The 16,152-nt window shown below is 48.3% G+C and overlaps 1 protein-coding gene across 2 annotated transcripts in view; it reads left to right on the top strand.

Moving 5' to 3' along the window:
- TBC1D9B (TBC1 domain family member 9B) overlaps positions 1 to 16,152 on the top strand; it is a 100,353-nt gene that overhangs the window by 72,075 nt on the left and 12,126 nt on the right. For both annotated transcript variants that reach the window (XM_077746315.1, XM_077746314.1), the window contains exons 9-11: positions 14,082 to 14,240; positions 14,527 to 14,677; positions 15,160 to 15,374. In XM_077746315.1, coding sequence (XP_077602441.1) covers positions 14,082 to 14,240; positions 14,527 to 14,677; positions 15,160 to 15,374 — 525 coding nt within the window. The remainder of the gene's footprint in view (positions 1 to 14,081; positions 14,241 to 14,526; positions 14,678 to 15,159; positions 15,375 to 16,152) is intronic.

Here is a 16,152-nt window from a genome sequence, read left to right as displayed (position 1 = left end):
TTTTTTTTTTTTTTACAAATAGTTTATTGTCAAATTAGTTTCCACATAACACTCAGTGCTCATCCCCATAAGTGTCCTCCTCTATGCCCATCCCCCCTCCCCCATTTTTATTTTTCTAAGTTTATTTATTTATTTTGAGAGAGATTGTGAGTGAGGGAGAGGCAGACAGACAGGGTGAGAGAGAGGATCTCAAGCAGGCTCCATGCTGCCAGCACAGAGCCCGAAGCGGGGCTCAAACTCACAAACCACAAGATCATGACCTGAGCCAAAATCAAGAGCCACCCAGGTGCCCCAAGACCTCCTTTATAAACACTTAACTTCAATATCATTATTACACCAGCAAAATTAACAATAATTCGTTAATATCAAAGACAGTGGAGGGGCACCGGGGTGGCTCAGTTGGTTAAGCGTCCCAACTTAGGCTCAGGTCATGATCTCATGATCCATGGGTTCGGGCCCCATCTCAGGCTCACTGCTATCAGCGCAGAGCCTGCTTCAGATCCTCTGTCCCCCTCTTTCTCTGTCCCTCCCCCACTGGCACTCTCTCAAAAATAAACATTAAAAAAAAAATGGCAGTTGACCTTTGAACAATGCAAAGGTTGGGGGCACCCACCCCTCACACAGTCAAAAATCCACGTATAACCTTTGACTCCTCAGAAACCTAACTACTAACAGCCGACTGTTGACTGGAAGCCTTACTGATAACATAAACAATTGATTAACATATGTTTTGTATGTTACATGTAGTATATACTGTATTCATACAATAACGTATGAGAAAAGGAAGTGTCATTAAGATCATAAGGAGGGGCGCCTGGCTGGCTGAGTCACTGGAGTGTGCGACTCTTGATCTCGGGGTTGTGAGTTTGAGCCCCACGTTGGGTATAGATATTACTTAAAAGTAAAACGTTTAAAAAAAAAAAAAAGGAGGAGGAGAGAGAGGAGGGGAAGAAGGATACATTTACAATACCATATTTATCTGAAAGATTCACGTGTGACTGAGGCTGCACAGTTGGAACTCATGTTGCTCTGTGGCCCACTGCACTTGTATTCACGCTTCCCCAAATGCAGGTATGCTTTTTACCATTCGATCGTTTGCATTGAAGTACACATAGGTCACATGTGATCAGTTGATACGTCTCTTAAATTCCTTTTTGTCTGTAGATTTCTGCTCCATCTCTCATTTTTCTCGCGGTATTTTGTTGAAGGAGTTAGGTTGTTTGTGCTTTCCCTGATGTGTCCCTTTGTCCCCTATCTTCTGTCAGTTGGTAGTTGGATAGTGAGATCCAGATCAGATTCAGGTTCAGTTGTTTGTGTGTTTAGGGGGTAGCTAGCTCTACTTGTAAGTGGGATGGTTGAGGAGCCACGTACTTCCACCAAGGGCTATGTTCAACACCTGGTCATCACGTTAGGTGCCGTTCTCAGTCACCGTGGAGTGCTGCATAGATCCGGTAACTCGCCAGGGATTGCAAGATGGCAGCACTCTCCTACTGCCATTCCTTCTGTTTGTTCCCTGGAATACTTCCATTGGAGAGGAGCCCCTTCATCAACTACCTAGTTACCCGAGTTACAGTTCGCAGAGGAAAAGCAGAGTAAATATAGCCTTGCTTTTATTCACCAGTTGTTCAAATGAGGTTCCCCAGCCTCCCCCAAATGTGAGCACCTCATTTGTTATGTCTGTTTTGTAGCGTAATTATGGACTTACAGATTTGAGCACCTTGATACATTTCAATCTATGACAGTTATTATCCTCAGTCCATCTGTGACCAGAGAGAGCCCACTGAGGTTGGCATTTGCGCCCTTTTGACACAACCTGGCCATATTTGCTTGCTTCCTGTTATGACAAGATATGTGCACTCTGGGTCAACCTGAGTTTGTGAAAACACTTTAAGACTAGAAGAATGCACTTAAAAATCCACATATCTGGCTTTTCTGGAAAAATCTGCAGCCCTAGCATGACAGGGCTCACATTCCCACCAGGTAGCATTAGAATTGAGCGGTGGCACATGGCCTCCAGCTCCCCAGGGCCCCATCTGATCTGGCCCACAGAGGCCTTTAAATTTTTCACTCTCATAACTGCTGGAGACCCACTCCAGCCAGTCCAGGGGTCCCTGAAGGATGGACGGTGTCGGTGAGAGAGAGTGAGAGAGCCCTGAGATTCTTCCTGATCACGAGGCAGGCATCTCTGCACTGTCAGTTTTAGTTTCTTTATATATAGGTCAAACGTTAACATGGCATCAGAAAATGGAATTTTTACAATGGATAGTTCTTTGTGATAAGATGTTTTAGAAAGTGTACAGAAACAGGTTTTACAGAAGTATTCTTGCAGAACTACCCCAATTATAGTGAGGTTGAGTAACTAAGAAAATGTGAAAAACAGGATAACAATCACATTTTAATAACGCTAAGATTAAGTCATAGGTTAAGTTGTAGATACTCTTGTTCATCCTCATCACAGCTGCTAGTGTAACGGCAGGTGTTTGTAGAATGTAAGGACTGCTATACACCACCAGTTAGCACAGGTGTATGTAGTAACTTATGTTCTGCACTTATCTGTTTCTTCTCTCTAAGTTAGGCTCTTTGTCTCCAGGCAAGACTTAATTGTGCAGTTATATGCTTTATGGCACCTGAGAGCCAACCATACCTTTAAAGATTTTAGCTCGTTTCTAATACATAGAATAGCCTCTTCGAGTGCATTTACCTTTGTGTCTAGTTTTATGATATCTTGAATAGCTAGGGCATGAGAGACATTTTTGGTTAGTTGATTCACATGTTGAGCTGTATGAACCCCTCGGACTAACGCAACGGTAGAAACAGAATTGTACACATAAAGGTCAGTCTTTTATGAGTAGAAGTCATTAGCCTGTTTATAGCTCAAGGGAAGTATTGGGGGAAACAGGACCTGCTGGAGACATAATGTCTGTTCCCATAACCAAAAGAAGTTCCCAGAGTAAGTCCCTTCACAAGGTGCAATCATCATACCAGGGCCAGAATAAGGGGATAAGTCACTCTCGATACCAGTCAACAAGGTACCTTGGGGGTTGATGCTCAAGCAGAAATAATTGAGTGGGGGTGGATATCGGTCATCATCTGATGGCAAGACACCACGCAAACTTGCTTAACCTCACCAGGAGCTTTCTCTACTAGTGGGCTCAGAATGGCTTCCAACACATAGCCGATGCTCAGGAAGTTATTAGGCAGATATGGAATGGATGGGAAAGGGCCAGACAGAATCTGTTCATTGGACACATTCAGAAAGGTTTCTTAGAGGAAGTTGGGCTTGATCTGGGATTTCAAGAGAAGAGTGAGTTTAGGCTGGGTGAAATGGGACATGAGCAGGAATGTTGAGCTGCCTTCATGAGACCCAGCACCACAAAGGACAGGGCCTGCCGAGCCAGAGTAAGCATGGACCCTTGGCCCCTTCTAAATGCTCATTGTTCACCCAGCACATTTTTATTGCATTTCCATCAGGTGCCAGGTGCTATTCTAGGCACTAGGAATGGAGCAGTGAACAGATTAGACAGAGTTTATATTCTAGTGAGAGAAACAGAAACAAACATCTAAGATATGGCAGGTGGTGTTAAGAGCTATGAATAAAAATAAAGCAGGGGAAAAGGATCAGGGGAAAGGAAGGGCTCCAGTCATGTGACATTTAAGCAGAAGCTTGAAAGAAGTAAGGGAACAAGCCATCAAGTATCTGGAGAAAGGGTGTTAGAGGCTGAGGAAATAGCAGGTGCAAAGATCAGGAGGTGGGGTCGAATGTGGCACAGGCTACGGAGACGAGTGAAGACCAGTGTGAAAGGTGAGGTTAGAGAGGAGGCAGGAAGCCAGAGCACGGAAGCCTGCAGGCCTTGTAAGCATGTTAGGTTTGACTCAGTGAGACGGGAAGCTGTCGGAGGTCCTGACCAGAGGAGGTCACAGTCTGTGCATGCTTTAGTAGAATTACTCTGGTCCAGGGGCGCCTGGGTGGCTCAGTTGGTTAAGCGTCCAACTTCGGCTCAGGTCATGATCTCACGGTTCGTGGGTTCAAGCCCCGCATCAGGCTCTGTGCTGACTGCCAGCTCAGAGCCTGGAGCCTGCTTCCGATTCTGTGTCTCCCTCTCTCTCTCTCTGACCCACCACTGCTCACGCTGTCTGTCTCTCAGAAATAAAACAATAAAAAAAATAAAAAAATAAAAAATTACTCTGGTCCATCGTGTTAGGAACGGCTTAGAGGGGCAGCTGCTCAGCACAGAAGCCACATGTGGCTCTTGAGCCCTTAAAATGACTCTAGTCCAAATAGAAATGTGGCATGAGCATAAGCTAGACCCCAGAGGTTGAAGATTTGCAATGACAGGAGATCTCAGTAACTTTTTCTTTTCTTTTTTTTTTTTTTAATTTAATAGTTTATTGTCAAATTAGTTTCCACATAACACTCAGTGCTCATCCCCACAAGTGTCCTCCTCCATGCCCATCCCCCCCTCCCCCCACATCCATCAGTCCTCAGTTTTTGTCAGCATTCAAGAGTCTCTCATGGTTTGCTTCTCTCCCTTTCCCCCACCATTTCCGCCCTTCTTCTCCCCCTTGTTCGTCCGTCAAGTTCCTCCTAATCCTCCTATACGTGCAAACATATGATATTTGTCCTTCTCTGCCTGACTTATTTCGCTCAGCATCAGTAACTTTTTCTATGAATTCTGTGTTGGAATAATCATATATTGGCTACATTGGATGAAATAAAATACATTACTAACACTCATCTCACCAATTTCTCTCACAATTTTATTTTATTTATTTATTTTTTGNTAAGAAAGGATGTTGTATTTTGTCAAATGCTTTTTCTGCATCTATTGACAGGATCATATGGTTTTTATCTTTTCTTTTGTTGATGTGATGTATCACATTGATTGATTTGCTAATATTGAACCAGCCCTGTAACCCAGGAATGAATCCCATTTTCTCTCACAATTTTAATGTGGCTCCTAGGCTGCATTAAGTTACACACGCTGCTCTCATTCTGTGTCTCCTGGACAGTGTTGAACTAGGGACTGGTGAAAATAGAAGCAGAGTTGGAAGGCTGTTACAGTAGTCAGGACATGGGACAATAGAGCTGTGGTCGAGGGAGGTAGCCGTGGAGCTGGTAAAAGAATGTCAAACTCAGGATATACTTTTTTTTAATTGTGGTAAAAGACACATAACCTAAAATTCACTATCTTAACCATTAAAAAAATTGTTTCTAATGTTTATATTTGAGAGAGAGAGAGAGAGAGAGCACACAAGCTGAGCAGGGGCAGAGACAGAGGGAGACACCTTATCCAAAGCAGGCTCCAGGCTCTGAGCTGTCCGCACACAACCTGACGTGAGGCTTGAACTCTTGAACTATGAGATCATGACCTGAACCAAAGTCGGCATTTAACCAACTGAGCCACCCAGGCACCCCTTAATAATTTTTTTAAGCTTATTTACTTTGAGAGAGACAAAGACCATGTGAGTTAGGGAAGAGCAGAAAGAGAGAATCCCAACGAGGCTCCAAGCTGTCAGTGCAGAGCCTGACACAGGGTGTGAACTCACAAACCTGTGAAGTCATGACCTGAGCTGAAGTCGGATGCTTAACTGAGACACCCTGGCGCCCCACCATCTTAACCATTTTTAAGTGTATGGTTCAGTGGCGTGAAGTACAGTCACATCTTGTGCGACCACCACCACCACCCCCGTCCGTCCATCAACTCTTTCCATGTTGCAGAGCTGAAACACTCCCTCCCCATCCCCCTGCCCCGCCACGTCTGGGAACCACCACCCCCCTTTCTGTTCCTAAGAACTTGACTACCCTAGGTGCCTCTTTTAAGAGGTCCTTTTGTGGCGCCTGNGCGAAAGTCGGACACTTAACCGACTAAGCCACCCAGGCGCCCCATAAATAAATAAAAACATTTTAAAAAATTAAACCAAAAAAAAGAGGTCCTTTTGTGAGTGGCTGATCTTATTAGTATAATGTCCTCAAGGTTCATCCTTCTGGTAGCACATGTTGGAATTTCCTTCCTTTTTAAGGCTGAATAATATCCTATTGTATGTTTATACCATGGTTGTTTAGCCATTCATCTTTTGATGGACACTTGGTTTCCTTCCCCCCCTTTGGCTATTGTGTAATGCTGCTATGAATGTGGGTGTGCAAATATTTCTTCAAGACCTGCTTTCAGTTCATACGGATATACCCAGAAGTGGAGTTGCTGGGAAGAAGTCAAATACTCAATGTTTAATATTTTGAGGGCTTGCCCAACCTTCTTTCGCAGTGGCCGCACCATTTTACATCCCCCCCAGCAGTGCCCAAGGGCTCCAGTTTCTTCCCCATCCATGCCAGCACCTGTTATTTCCCAGGTTTTCTAATGGATGTGAAGTGGTCTGTCATTGAGCTTTGGGTTTGCATTTCCCCAGTGATTAGTGATATTGAGCATCTTTTCATGTCTTATTGGCTATTCAAGCCCTTCACCTTTTTTTAAAATTGGGTTGTTTGTGCTCAAGTTTGAGAAGTTCTCTATATATTCTGGATATCAACCCATCAGATACATAATTTGCAAACATTTTCTCTCATTTCATGGGTTGTTTTCTCATTTTGATGATTGGGCCCTTTGATGCACAGAAGTTCTAAATTTTTACGTAATCCAGTTTATCTATTTTTCATTTATTTCTTATGCTTTTGATGTCATATCCAAAAAATAATTGCCAATCCAACATCATGAAGTTTTTCCTCTATGTTCTAAGAGTTTTTTGGCTTAGATCTTGCATTAAGGTCTGTGCTCCATTTTTTAGTGAATTTTCATATATGGTGTGAGTTAAGGGTCCAACTTCATCATTTCGCATGTGAATATCCAGTTCTCAGCACCATTTGTGATAAAAACTTATCTGTTCCCCATTGAACAGTCTTGACGCCCTTGTCTAAAATCATTTGACCATATATTTAAGGGTTCAATTCTGGGCTCTCAGTTCTGTTCCATTAATCTATATGTCTTTATGCCAATACCATACTGTTTTAACTATTGCTTGATAGTAAAAATTTTTTTAATTTTTAATTTTTTTAGTGTTTTATTTATTTCAGAGAGAGAGAGAGAGAGAGACAGCGTGAGCAGGAGAGGGTCAGTGAGAGAGGGAGACACGGAATCTGAAACAGGCTCCAGGCTCTGAACTGGCTGAGCCTGATGTGGGGCTCGAACCCACCAACCGCAAGTCATGACCTGAGCCGAAGTTGGACACTCCGACTGAGCCACCCAGGCGCCCCAATAGTAAATTTTTTAAAATATTTATTTATTTTGAGAGAGGTGGGGTGCACAAGCAGAGAGAGAGGGAGAGAGAGGATCCCAAGGAGGCTCTGCACTGTCAACACAGGGCCTGACCTGGGACTCTATCCCACAACCATGATATCATGACCTGAGCTGATATCAAGAGTCAGACGCTTAACCAGCTGAGCTACCCAGACACCCCTGCTTTGTAGTAAATTTTTAAGTCAGGAAGTGTGAGATTCCCAACTTCATTTTCTTTGGCTATTATTTTGCTATTTGTGGTCCTGCCCTTGAGATTCCATATGAATTTTAATAGTGTTTTTTTGTTGTTGTTGTTTTTGCAAAAAAGTCATTGGGGTGTTGATGGGGACTGCAGTGAATCTATAGATCACTTTGAGGAATATTGACATCTTAACAATCTTACGTCTCCCAATCCACAACCACAAAATTTCTTTGTTTATTTTCTACCTTCTTTAATTTCTTTCAGCAACATTCTGTAGTTTTCAGCCAACAAGTCTTTCACCTCCTTGATTAGGTTTATCCCTAAGCACTTTATTCTTTTCCATACTGTCATAAATGGAATTGTTTTCTTGATTTCCTTTTTGGATTGTTCAGTGTTAGTATATCAGATGTGTTTTGGAAGTAGATGTGAGGTTGAGTGTTGGGTTTGATACTGGGTATGGGAGAAAGAGAGGGGTTTACAAAGAAATGATGCCATGGTGTTGACTGTGCAGCTTAGAGAATAAAACCACCATTTAGTGACGTGGGGAAGATGCAGGAAGAACAGAGTAGGAAGAATTCAGTTTGGGATGTATGACGTTTGAAGTCAAACATAACAAGCACTAAGAACAGACTACTGGAGAGGCAAACAGAGGTCATGGTGGCCTTGACGAGAGTTGCTCAGTGGAAAGTAGGAAGAAAAGCCTGACTGGAGTGGCCTTTAACTGGGACAAGGTGGCAGGAGCAGGGTCACTTTTAAATCTCACCAAATTTCCTCAGGAAAAGGCCCAGACCAACTTTAAGAGTGAAAGTTTTGTTTTCCACAAAAGCAGGTGGAAGGGTATCTCACAGACCACAGACTACAAGTAGGTGGGGCCAGACCACCAACTGTAGCATTATTCTAACCGGATGTAGAGCCAGCAGCTGTGCTGAGGCAGTAAAGGGAAGAGAAAAGGGGTTCTGACAGTCTAAGAGCTAGGGAACCCCGAAATCACTGCAAAACACCTCCCCACACCTCCAAGAGACTACTCACTGGACAGAAGCCTTGGCAAGTCACTCTGGGATACACTCAGGGACGTGGGGAGAACTCGCAGGCTCCTGGTTTACAGAGAAGCAAACAAAACCTAACACGAGAATGCACTACAGGCTGAGGGAAGATCAGATCACCCAGGGCGGCCCACTCCCCTGAGATCTGAAACACCAGCCACAGCTCCCAAGAGGAAAGAGCCCTCACTGAGGAAAACCAGACCTGGGACTGAGCAGGGCAGGAACCTGGGGGTAAAACAGAGAGAAGCTTCTGATACTAGAGGAGATGGGTCAGGAAGTCCTGAGGAGAGGGGGCTTCCCTGAGAGCAGAGGATGGGCCCCCCCAACTGCTCAGTGCAGAAAGCTACCCCGACCCACATCTCCCCGACATCCTCCTCAAAGTACAGAGGAATCTATATCATTTAATCACAAGCAACAGAAGATGGTGATTGCACTCTATACAAAGGTGTCATAGGGAGAAAATGAACCAAATAACTGTCCAGAGATACTGAAACCACATCAGAACAGTATCCCTCCAAAGCAGTTGAAAACTGTACCCTAATGTTTCAATATGATCCAAAAATAATTAGAAAAATGGCAGAAACTACAGAAGAATGGTATAAATAGAACTTTTAGAAAGCACAGAAACAAAGTGACAAGTCATAAGAAAAGAGTTGACAGACTTCAGAAAATAATTAGAAAAAAAACCTACAGAAATATTTCAGAAACAAGTATCACATACAAAAATGACAGGGGTGCCTGTGTGGCTCAGTCAGTTAAGCGTCTGACTCATAAGGTCAGCTCAGGTCTTGAGTTCAAGGCCTGCATCAGGCTTCATGCTGGGTGCGGAGCCTACTTAAAAAAAGAAAAGGAAGAGAAATAAGTATCACACAAGGAGACTGCAACAATGAATAGATCTCAAGGGATAAGGGAGGGTTGAGGTTGGATAAGGGTCAGAGGAGGGCAAAACAAGTGAAGGAAGAGAAAAAATAGCCAAGAACCGTCGTAAAGAATTCAGGCAAAGAAGATCAAACTTATGTATAATGTAGCTCCCTGGAACGGAAAACCAAAGAGCTTAGAATAACAACTGATAGAAAACTACCAGTCACAATAACTTTTCTGAGTATAAAAAGACTTGAACATGCACAATGGAAGGACCTGTTATATGTTTGGGAAAACCAGTACACAATAGTCAATGTTGTTACAGAATGTGGTAAAAACTAAATATTTGAGGGGCGCCTGGGTGGCTCAGTTGATTAAGCTCCTGACTTCAGCTCGAGTCATGATCTCACAGCTCATAAGTTCAAGCCCCACGTTAGGCTCTGTGCAGACAGCTCAGAGCCTGGAGCCTGCTTTAGATTCTGTGTCTCCCTCCCTTTCTCTCTACCCCTCCCCTACTCACACTCTGTCTCTGTCTTTCTCTTTCTCTCTCTCACAAATAAACGTTAAAAGCTAAAGATTTGAAAAAATTGGGAGGACAACCAGTCCAAAAAGACAAAGTCATTTATGAAGGAATAAAATCAGACTGGGATCAGACTTTTATTTATTTATTTTTTAATGTCTATTTATTTTGAGATAGAGAAAAAGCATGAGCAGGGGAGAGGCAGAGAGAGAGAGAGAGAGAGAAAGAAAGAGAAAGAGAATCCCAAGCAGGCTTCACCCTGTCAGTGCAGAGCACAATGCAAGGCTCTATCTCACGAACCGCAAGATCATGACCTGAGCCAAAATCAAGAGTCAGAAGGGTGCTTAACCGACCAAGCCACCCAGTTGCCCATGAGATCAGACTCTCAGAAAACAATGTTTTATACAAACAGTGACATTTTAAAGATATACAATGTTTAATAAAAATTATGCCCCAAGGATTTTATATCTGGCAAACTGAGGTTCAAGCAGCGAGTAAAGAATATGTAGGGATTTAAGAAATCTACCAACTCTTGAGGAATCTAATGAAGAACAACAAACAGACAACCCAGAGAAGTTTGGAGAAACTTTGGCTGAAGGTCTGGTGGGCACATTGAATGTATTTGTAGAAACGAGACCAGCAAATGAGGATGAAGCTGACAGACCCTGTGTATGTTTTCTATGCTCTGACGAGAGAATGCAATGAAACACACAGGATAAGAAGGCCTGGAAAGTAGAATAAGCTCACCGCTTGCCTTGTTAACCAAGAGTGAAAGTAAATCAGTGTATGGTGGCAGAGAAAGAGGGGAGGGAGCAGAGGAAAGGGTTACTTGCTAATTTCAGTATTGCCCATAGTAGGGAATTGACGCGGTCTAGAAAGAAAGGACCAGGGTACTAAAGATATTATTATAAAGGTAGCTATTAGAACTTTATAAAGGAACGCTTTCTAGAAAAACAACAACAACAACCTGAGGGGGAAAGGATACAGGGAGTTTAAACAACTCTTTTGAGAATTTTGTATAAAGGTCAGCCGAGAATAACAGAGGTCACTTTTCAGTTGGAGCGTAACACATATACTCTAAAAAGCGCACTGATCGTTAAGTGGGCAGCTCAGTGTGCGAGCACCGCCAGTTAAAGCACATAGGAGGGTCTGTGGGGCCCACTCCAGCTTGATCCAGTCAGTGGAGGGGGCAGTTACCTGGAGAAAGGTCCAGGAGGTGGAAGGGCAAGATTCGGAGCCAGAATGGAGGGGGCCAGGGCTGGCCTGCGAGACCACAGATGCAGGGAGGCTGGCCGGGGGCCGTGGCTGTGACGGGCCTCATGTTGCTCCTGCTCGCTCGCTTAAACAGGAGGCCAGAGGTTTGAGATTCGGTTCAGCAGAAAGTGAGGTGGGCAGCTGCCTCTGGAGCTTTGCACTGGAGGGATGTGTGAGGTGGTCAGCTGCAGGAAGGGGAGGGACTGGCCTGGGAAAACGCAGGACTCCAGGTGGCACGGCCCGGGAGCTCGCTGCCTCGCCGGTGGCTGTCACACAGGGCGGTTATTGCCAAGGCCACATCCTGGAGTCTGTCTCCTTTTCCAATACTGAGGGTTTGATCCTCTGAGGTGCTCTGTGGCCTGCAAGTCCATCCGTAGTCCTGGTCCCTTTGGGGAGCCTCAGGCGGGAGGCAGAGTCTCTGTGTTAGGGCTCTGTCAGTCTGGACTGGGGTTGTGCCCCGTGGATTGAGCAGTCTGTCGTGAAAGTTTTATTTCTGAAGTTCTTTTTCTTTTTTTAAGTTTATTTCTTTTGAGAGAGACAGAGACAGTGCCAGTGGGGGAGGGGTGGAGAGAGAGGAAGAGAGAGAGAATCCCAAGCAGGCTCTGTGCTGCCAACATGGAGCCCGATGTGGGGCTCAAACCCATGAAGCCGTGAGATCATGACTTGAGCCGAAACCAAGAGTCGGACACTTAGCTGACTGTGCCACCCAGGCGCCCCTATTTCTGAATTTCTGACATCAGCCAGGGGCAGAGGGATGCACTGTGGATGGGAACCTAGCCGAGTTCTCTTCTTTTTTTTTTATTTTTTTTTCCTTTTTTCTCTTTTTATGAAAACCAGCATCTCTGTGGTAAAAATGGACACACACCAGGCCATATGTATCCAGAGAGTACAGTTTGGAGAGTTTAGTATATATTCCCTGTGAAACCGTCACCACAGCCAGGAAGAGGGTTTTCTGACAGGGAACACAGACAGTGAGTTACTGCAGGAAGCTGTCCAGCACCCCCGCCCCTGCCACTTGGTGGATGGTACTGTGGCGGTGGGGGTGGGGGGCGGTCACAGACGACGGGACCCTGACTGGAGCATGACATGCAGAGAGGGAGCTTACTGGCCCACAAGCCAAGAGGGCCATGCAGTCAGCCGCCTGTCCCCAGAGAGGCCTCTCCCCACCGGACTGGGCTTTCTGCCAAGAGGGCGTTGTTCCTGGGTGGTGTGTGGACCAGGATGCTGGCAGCAACCCCTGCATCCTCCTTGGCTCCTCCTGACATTCCCTGTGGTCACCACGGCATTTCCTCGGTGGCACCTGGGTGACGCAGCACCTTCAACCCGGCCTGAGCCCGGGGCCAGGAAATGCTGATTAGTTCAGGGGCATCACCCCGGTTCTCGGTGGGGCCCAGACTGGAGAGAGATGTGCCCCCCACAAAGAAATGGGGAGCTGCTGTTGGCAGGAGGGGAGCCAGTGGCACATGTCCACCTAAGAGCAGTGTTCCCACCCACAGGTGCTCAGGGTGGAAGCTGAGGAGAAAATAGACAAGACCACCTGCCCCCTGGGCCAGGGGACAAGACAAGCAAAGGCCATTACGGGAGCTCACCTGGAAGTCAGGTCCCTGCAGGCTGAGCAGCAGACAAGCAGGGGCAGATGTAAAGTGTCACCCGCACTGTGCCTGAAGGGCCACAGCTGCCAGTGCTTCCTGAGAAGGGTTTGCCGGGGGAGGGGTTCCAGAAAACCAGGGGAAGGACCCTGGAGGTTAGGGCCCCCCTGCAGACCTCCACCCCTTATGCCTCCCTTCCCTGCTGCCAGCCCCACATCGCCCCCCACCCTGGGACATTCCCAGAACCACACCAGGGTCCATTTCTCTTGCCCTTTGACTGTCTGTGCGGTGGGAAAGTGGGTTCCCAGGCTCCTCCGTGGAGGAGGCCCTCTTCTAACACAAGGCCCTGTTCCTGGTTAGCCCCTGCGGGGGGGGTGTACCCTGTGGAGGCAGGGACCCGTCCTCCCACACACCCAGTCCTAGTGTGCTGGAAGCCACTGCATACTGGTGAGGAGGACCCAGTCTCGAGCTGGTATAAGTGTCCAGAGCAAAGAGGTAGTGTGGCCGCTGAAGGCTGCACCACACACTGGACACGTGGACCAGAGGAAGACAGAAACAGGGAGCTTTGAGGGAGACAACCAGCCCTCTGGAAGCCCCTTCTTCCTTGAGGGCCCCTTCAGGGCACAGTAGTCAGGTCACCCGAGGGACAGACGACAGGAGAGGGCTCCTTCCCTCACTCAGCAGTCATGAAGGGCACACGTGGGAGGGATGACCTCAATCAGGACTCTGTCGATCTGGAAAGGGCAGGAGGTCAGGACTGTGCTGGCCCCCCTGGCCCCGATGTCGCCCTGCCTCTGCTCCACTTTCCCTGTGGGACCCCTTGCCTGGGCTCTGCGGGGCCCGCTGCACTTTCCTGACAGTCACACCCTGGGCTGATCTCTAGCCAGGGTCCATGTGCTCAAAAGTGGAGCAGCATACTATGACTGCTGCCTGGAGCCAGTCTGGGCAGATGAACTTGTCCCTTCAGAGGTCAGCAGGGTCTGTCCCCCAGAGGCTGCAGTGAGGAAGGTGCCCCAGGGAGCAACGAGCACCGCCAGGCAGGCCCAGGAGGGGCATGCAGGGGCTCTAGGCCCTGGCCTCACTGAGAGAAGGCCTGGCAGCATGGGCCTTAGGACCCATCCCCGAAGCAAGCAGCCTCTGTGAGAGGGCTTGGTGAGGCGAGGACGACGCAGGTGTCACGCTGGGTCATGGCCGAGACCTGGGGACGTGGCCTCCTGCTTGGCCAGACCTGGTGCTTCCCTGCCCATGCTTTTCAGCCACCAGCACTCATGGCTGACATGCAAGCCAGAGGCCCCACAAGGGGCTCACTCACCAGTGCCTTCCCTTCTGCGTTGTGTTTTTCAGCCTTGCCCCTCTCCTCCAGAGGCATCAGGTCCCGCCAGCCCATCCACAGCCCTTGGCGGCCGCCAGAGCTCCAGCGTGCAGGACGCACCGACCTCTTCCCAGGGTCTACTCAGGCTCTTCCAGAGAAACTCGCCCATGGAGGACCTGGGGGCCAAGGGGGTGAGCGGGAGCACGGACTCCACTGCAGCCCAGGACCCAGGCCTGGGATGAGGCCAGGGACATCCTGTGAGCCACGGGGCACAGCCCCTCACCGCAGGCCCTAGGACTCCGCAGGGAGGTTCATTCCCTGACGCCTGGGGCTGGCGCTGTGCGGAGCTTGGCCTGGGCCCTCGGCATTCTTACCAGGAGCCCTTGCAAGTCTGCACTCTAGATGGAGGAGGGCCTTACCCAGGCCTCGGCCCCCTGGCTAGCTGGCGCTCACACGCCCTGTCTGCTTCTCCCCCAGGCCAAGGAGAAGATGAAAGAGGAGTCGTGGAACATTCACTTCTTTGAGTACGGGCGCGGAATGTGCATGTACCGCACAGCCAAGACGCGGGAGCTGGTGCTGAAAGGCATCCCCGAGAGCCTCCGGGGAGAGCTGTGGCTCCTCTTCTCCGGTGAGGTGCCCCGGCTTCAGCCCAGACCCCCCAGGGCCCCTGCAGACAGCTCCATTCAGTCAGCCAGCGGGAGCTGCCAGCCCTTTACAAGCCTAAAATGGGGCTCTTAGCTGTGAGGAGAGCCACCCTGGGAAGCAGACACCAAGGGCAGGGCTCTATCTCCAGTGCTCTCCCACTTGCAGTGAGAGGCAGGCAGACCCCCTGAGGCTCCTTTCCTGTGGACAGGCCCTGACCGAATGCACACTCCTTGGCCACTTGGACGGCTTCATGAGAATGCCATTTAAACTCTGGTGGGGGCAACCCCTCCCAGGAGCAGTCACAAGGGAACCTTTGTCTCCACCTCTTAACAGACCCCAGAGTCCCACTTGTGTTCTGTGGTGCTCTGACATCTCTGGCCTGCCCTGTCACTGCCCACACTGTCCTGGGAGGGAAGGGGAGGAGGAGGAGGAGGAGAGAGACAGCTGCCAGCTGTGTCTCCACAGGGGCCTGGAATGAGATGGTGACTCACCCTGGCTACTACGAGGAGCTGGTAGAGAAGTCCATGGGGAAGTACAGCCTGGCCACGGAGGAGATTGAGCGAGATCTCCACCGCTCCATGCCTGAGCACCCTGCCTTCCAGAACGAGCTCGGGATCGCCGCTCTCCGGCGGGTGCTGACCGCCTACGCTTTCCGAAACCCCACCATCGGCTACTGCCAGGTAAAGGGGGTTGGCCGGGCCCAGAGACCACATCCCCCACCAGCAGCTCCCACAAGCAGAGCCCTGGCGCCCTGGGCCGCAGCGATGGCCTCACACACTGTGACCGCCCCCCGACCCCCCGGGGAGAGCCCGATCAAAGATAGAGGTATAATTAGAAACAATATGAATTGCTCGCTCTTCGGCGTGCCCTGGCCTGGGTCCTGCAGCATTTGACTGTTTAGTGTGTGTGGTAAAACATACACAACATGTTAAATGTACGCTTCAGTGGCATGAAGTGTGTCATTGTGTGACCGTCCCCACCGCCCATCTCCAAACTCTTCTCATCTTGCAAAATGGAAGCCCTGTGCCCCTGAAACAATACCCCTGGCAGCCCCATTCTTCCTTCTGCCTCGATGGATTTGCCTGCTCCAAGTACCTCATCTGGGTGGAATCACACACTATTTGTCATTCTGTGGCTGGCTTCGTAAACGCAGAGTCCTCAAGGTTCATCTGCGCTATGTCACGTGTCCAAAACTTCCTTTTGGAGCCTGAATACTGTTCCGTTCTACGTATATACCGTACTTGGTCTGTCCGTCCGTCTGTACATGGGCGCTGGGTTTGCTTCTGCCTCCTGTCTCTGGTGAATAACGCGGCTGTGAGCATGCGTGTGCAGTGTCTCTTCCTGCCCCTGCTTTCGTTCCTTTTGTGTGTCTACCCAGAAGTGAACTTGCTGGATCATACGGTCATCCTGCCTTTAATTTTTTAGGGATTGCCGTGGTGTTTCCCATAGCAGCTGCAC

The sequence above is a fragment of the Crocuta crocuta genome, unplaced genomic scaffold (genome assembly GCF_008692635.1).
Source record: "Crocuta crocuta isolate KB4526 unplaced genomic scaffold, BGI_CrCroc_1.0 scaffold218, whole genome shotgun sequence".
NCBI lineage: Eukaryota > Metazoa > Chordata > Mammalia > Carnivora > Hyaenidae > Crocuta > Crocuta crocuta.
This window is presented reverse-complemented; position numbering and strand designations above follow the sequence as displayed.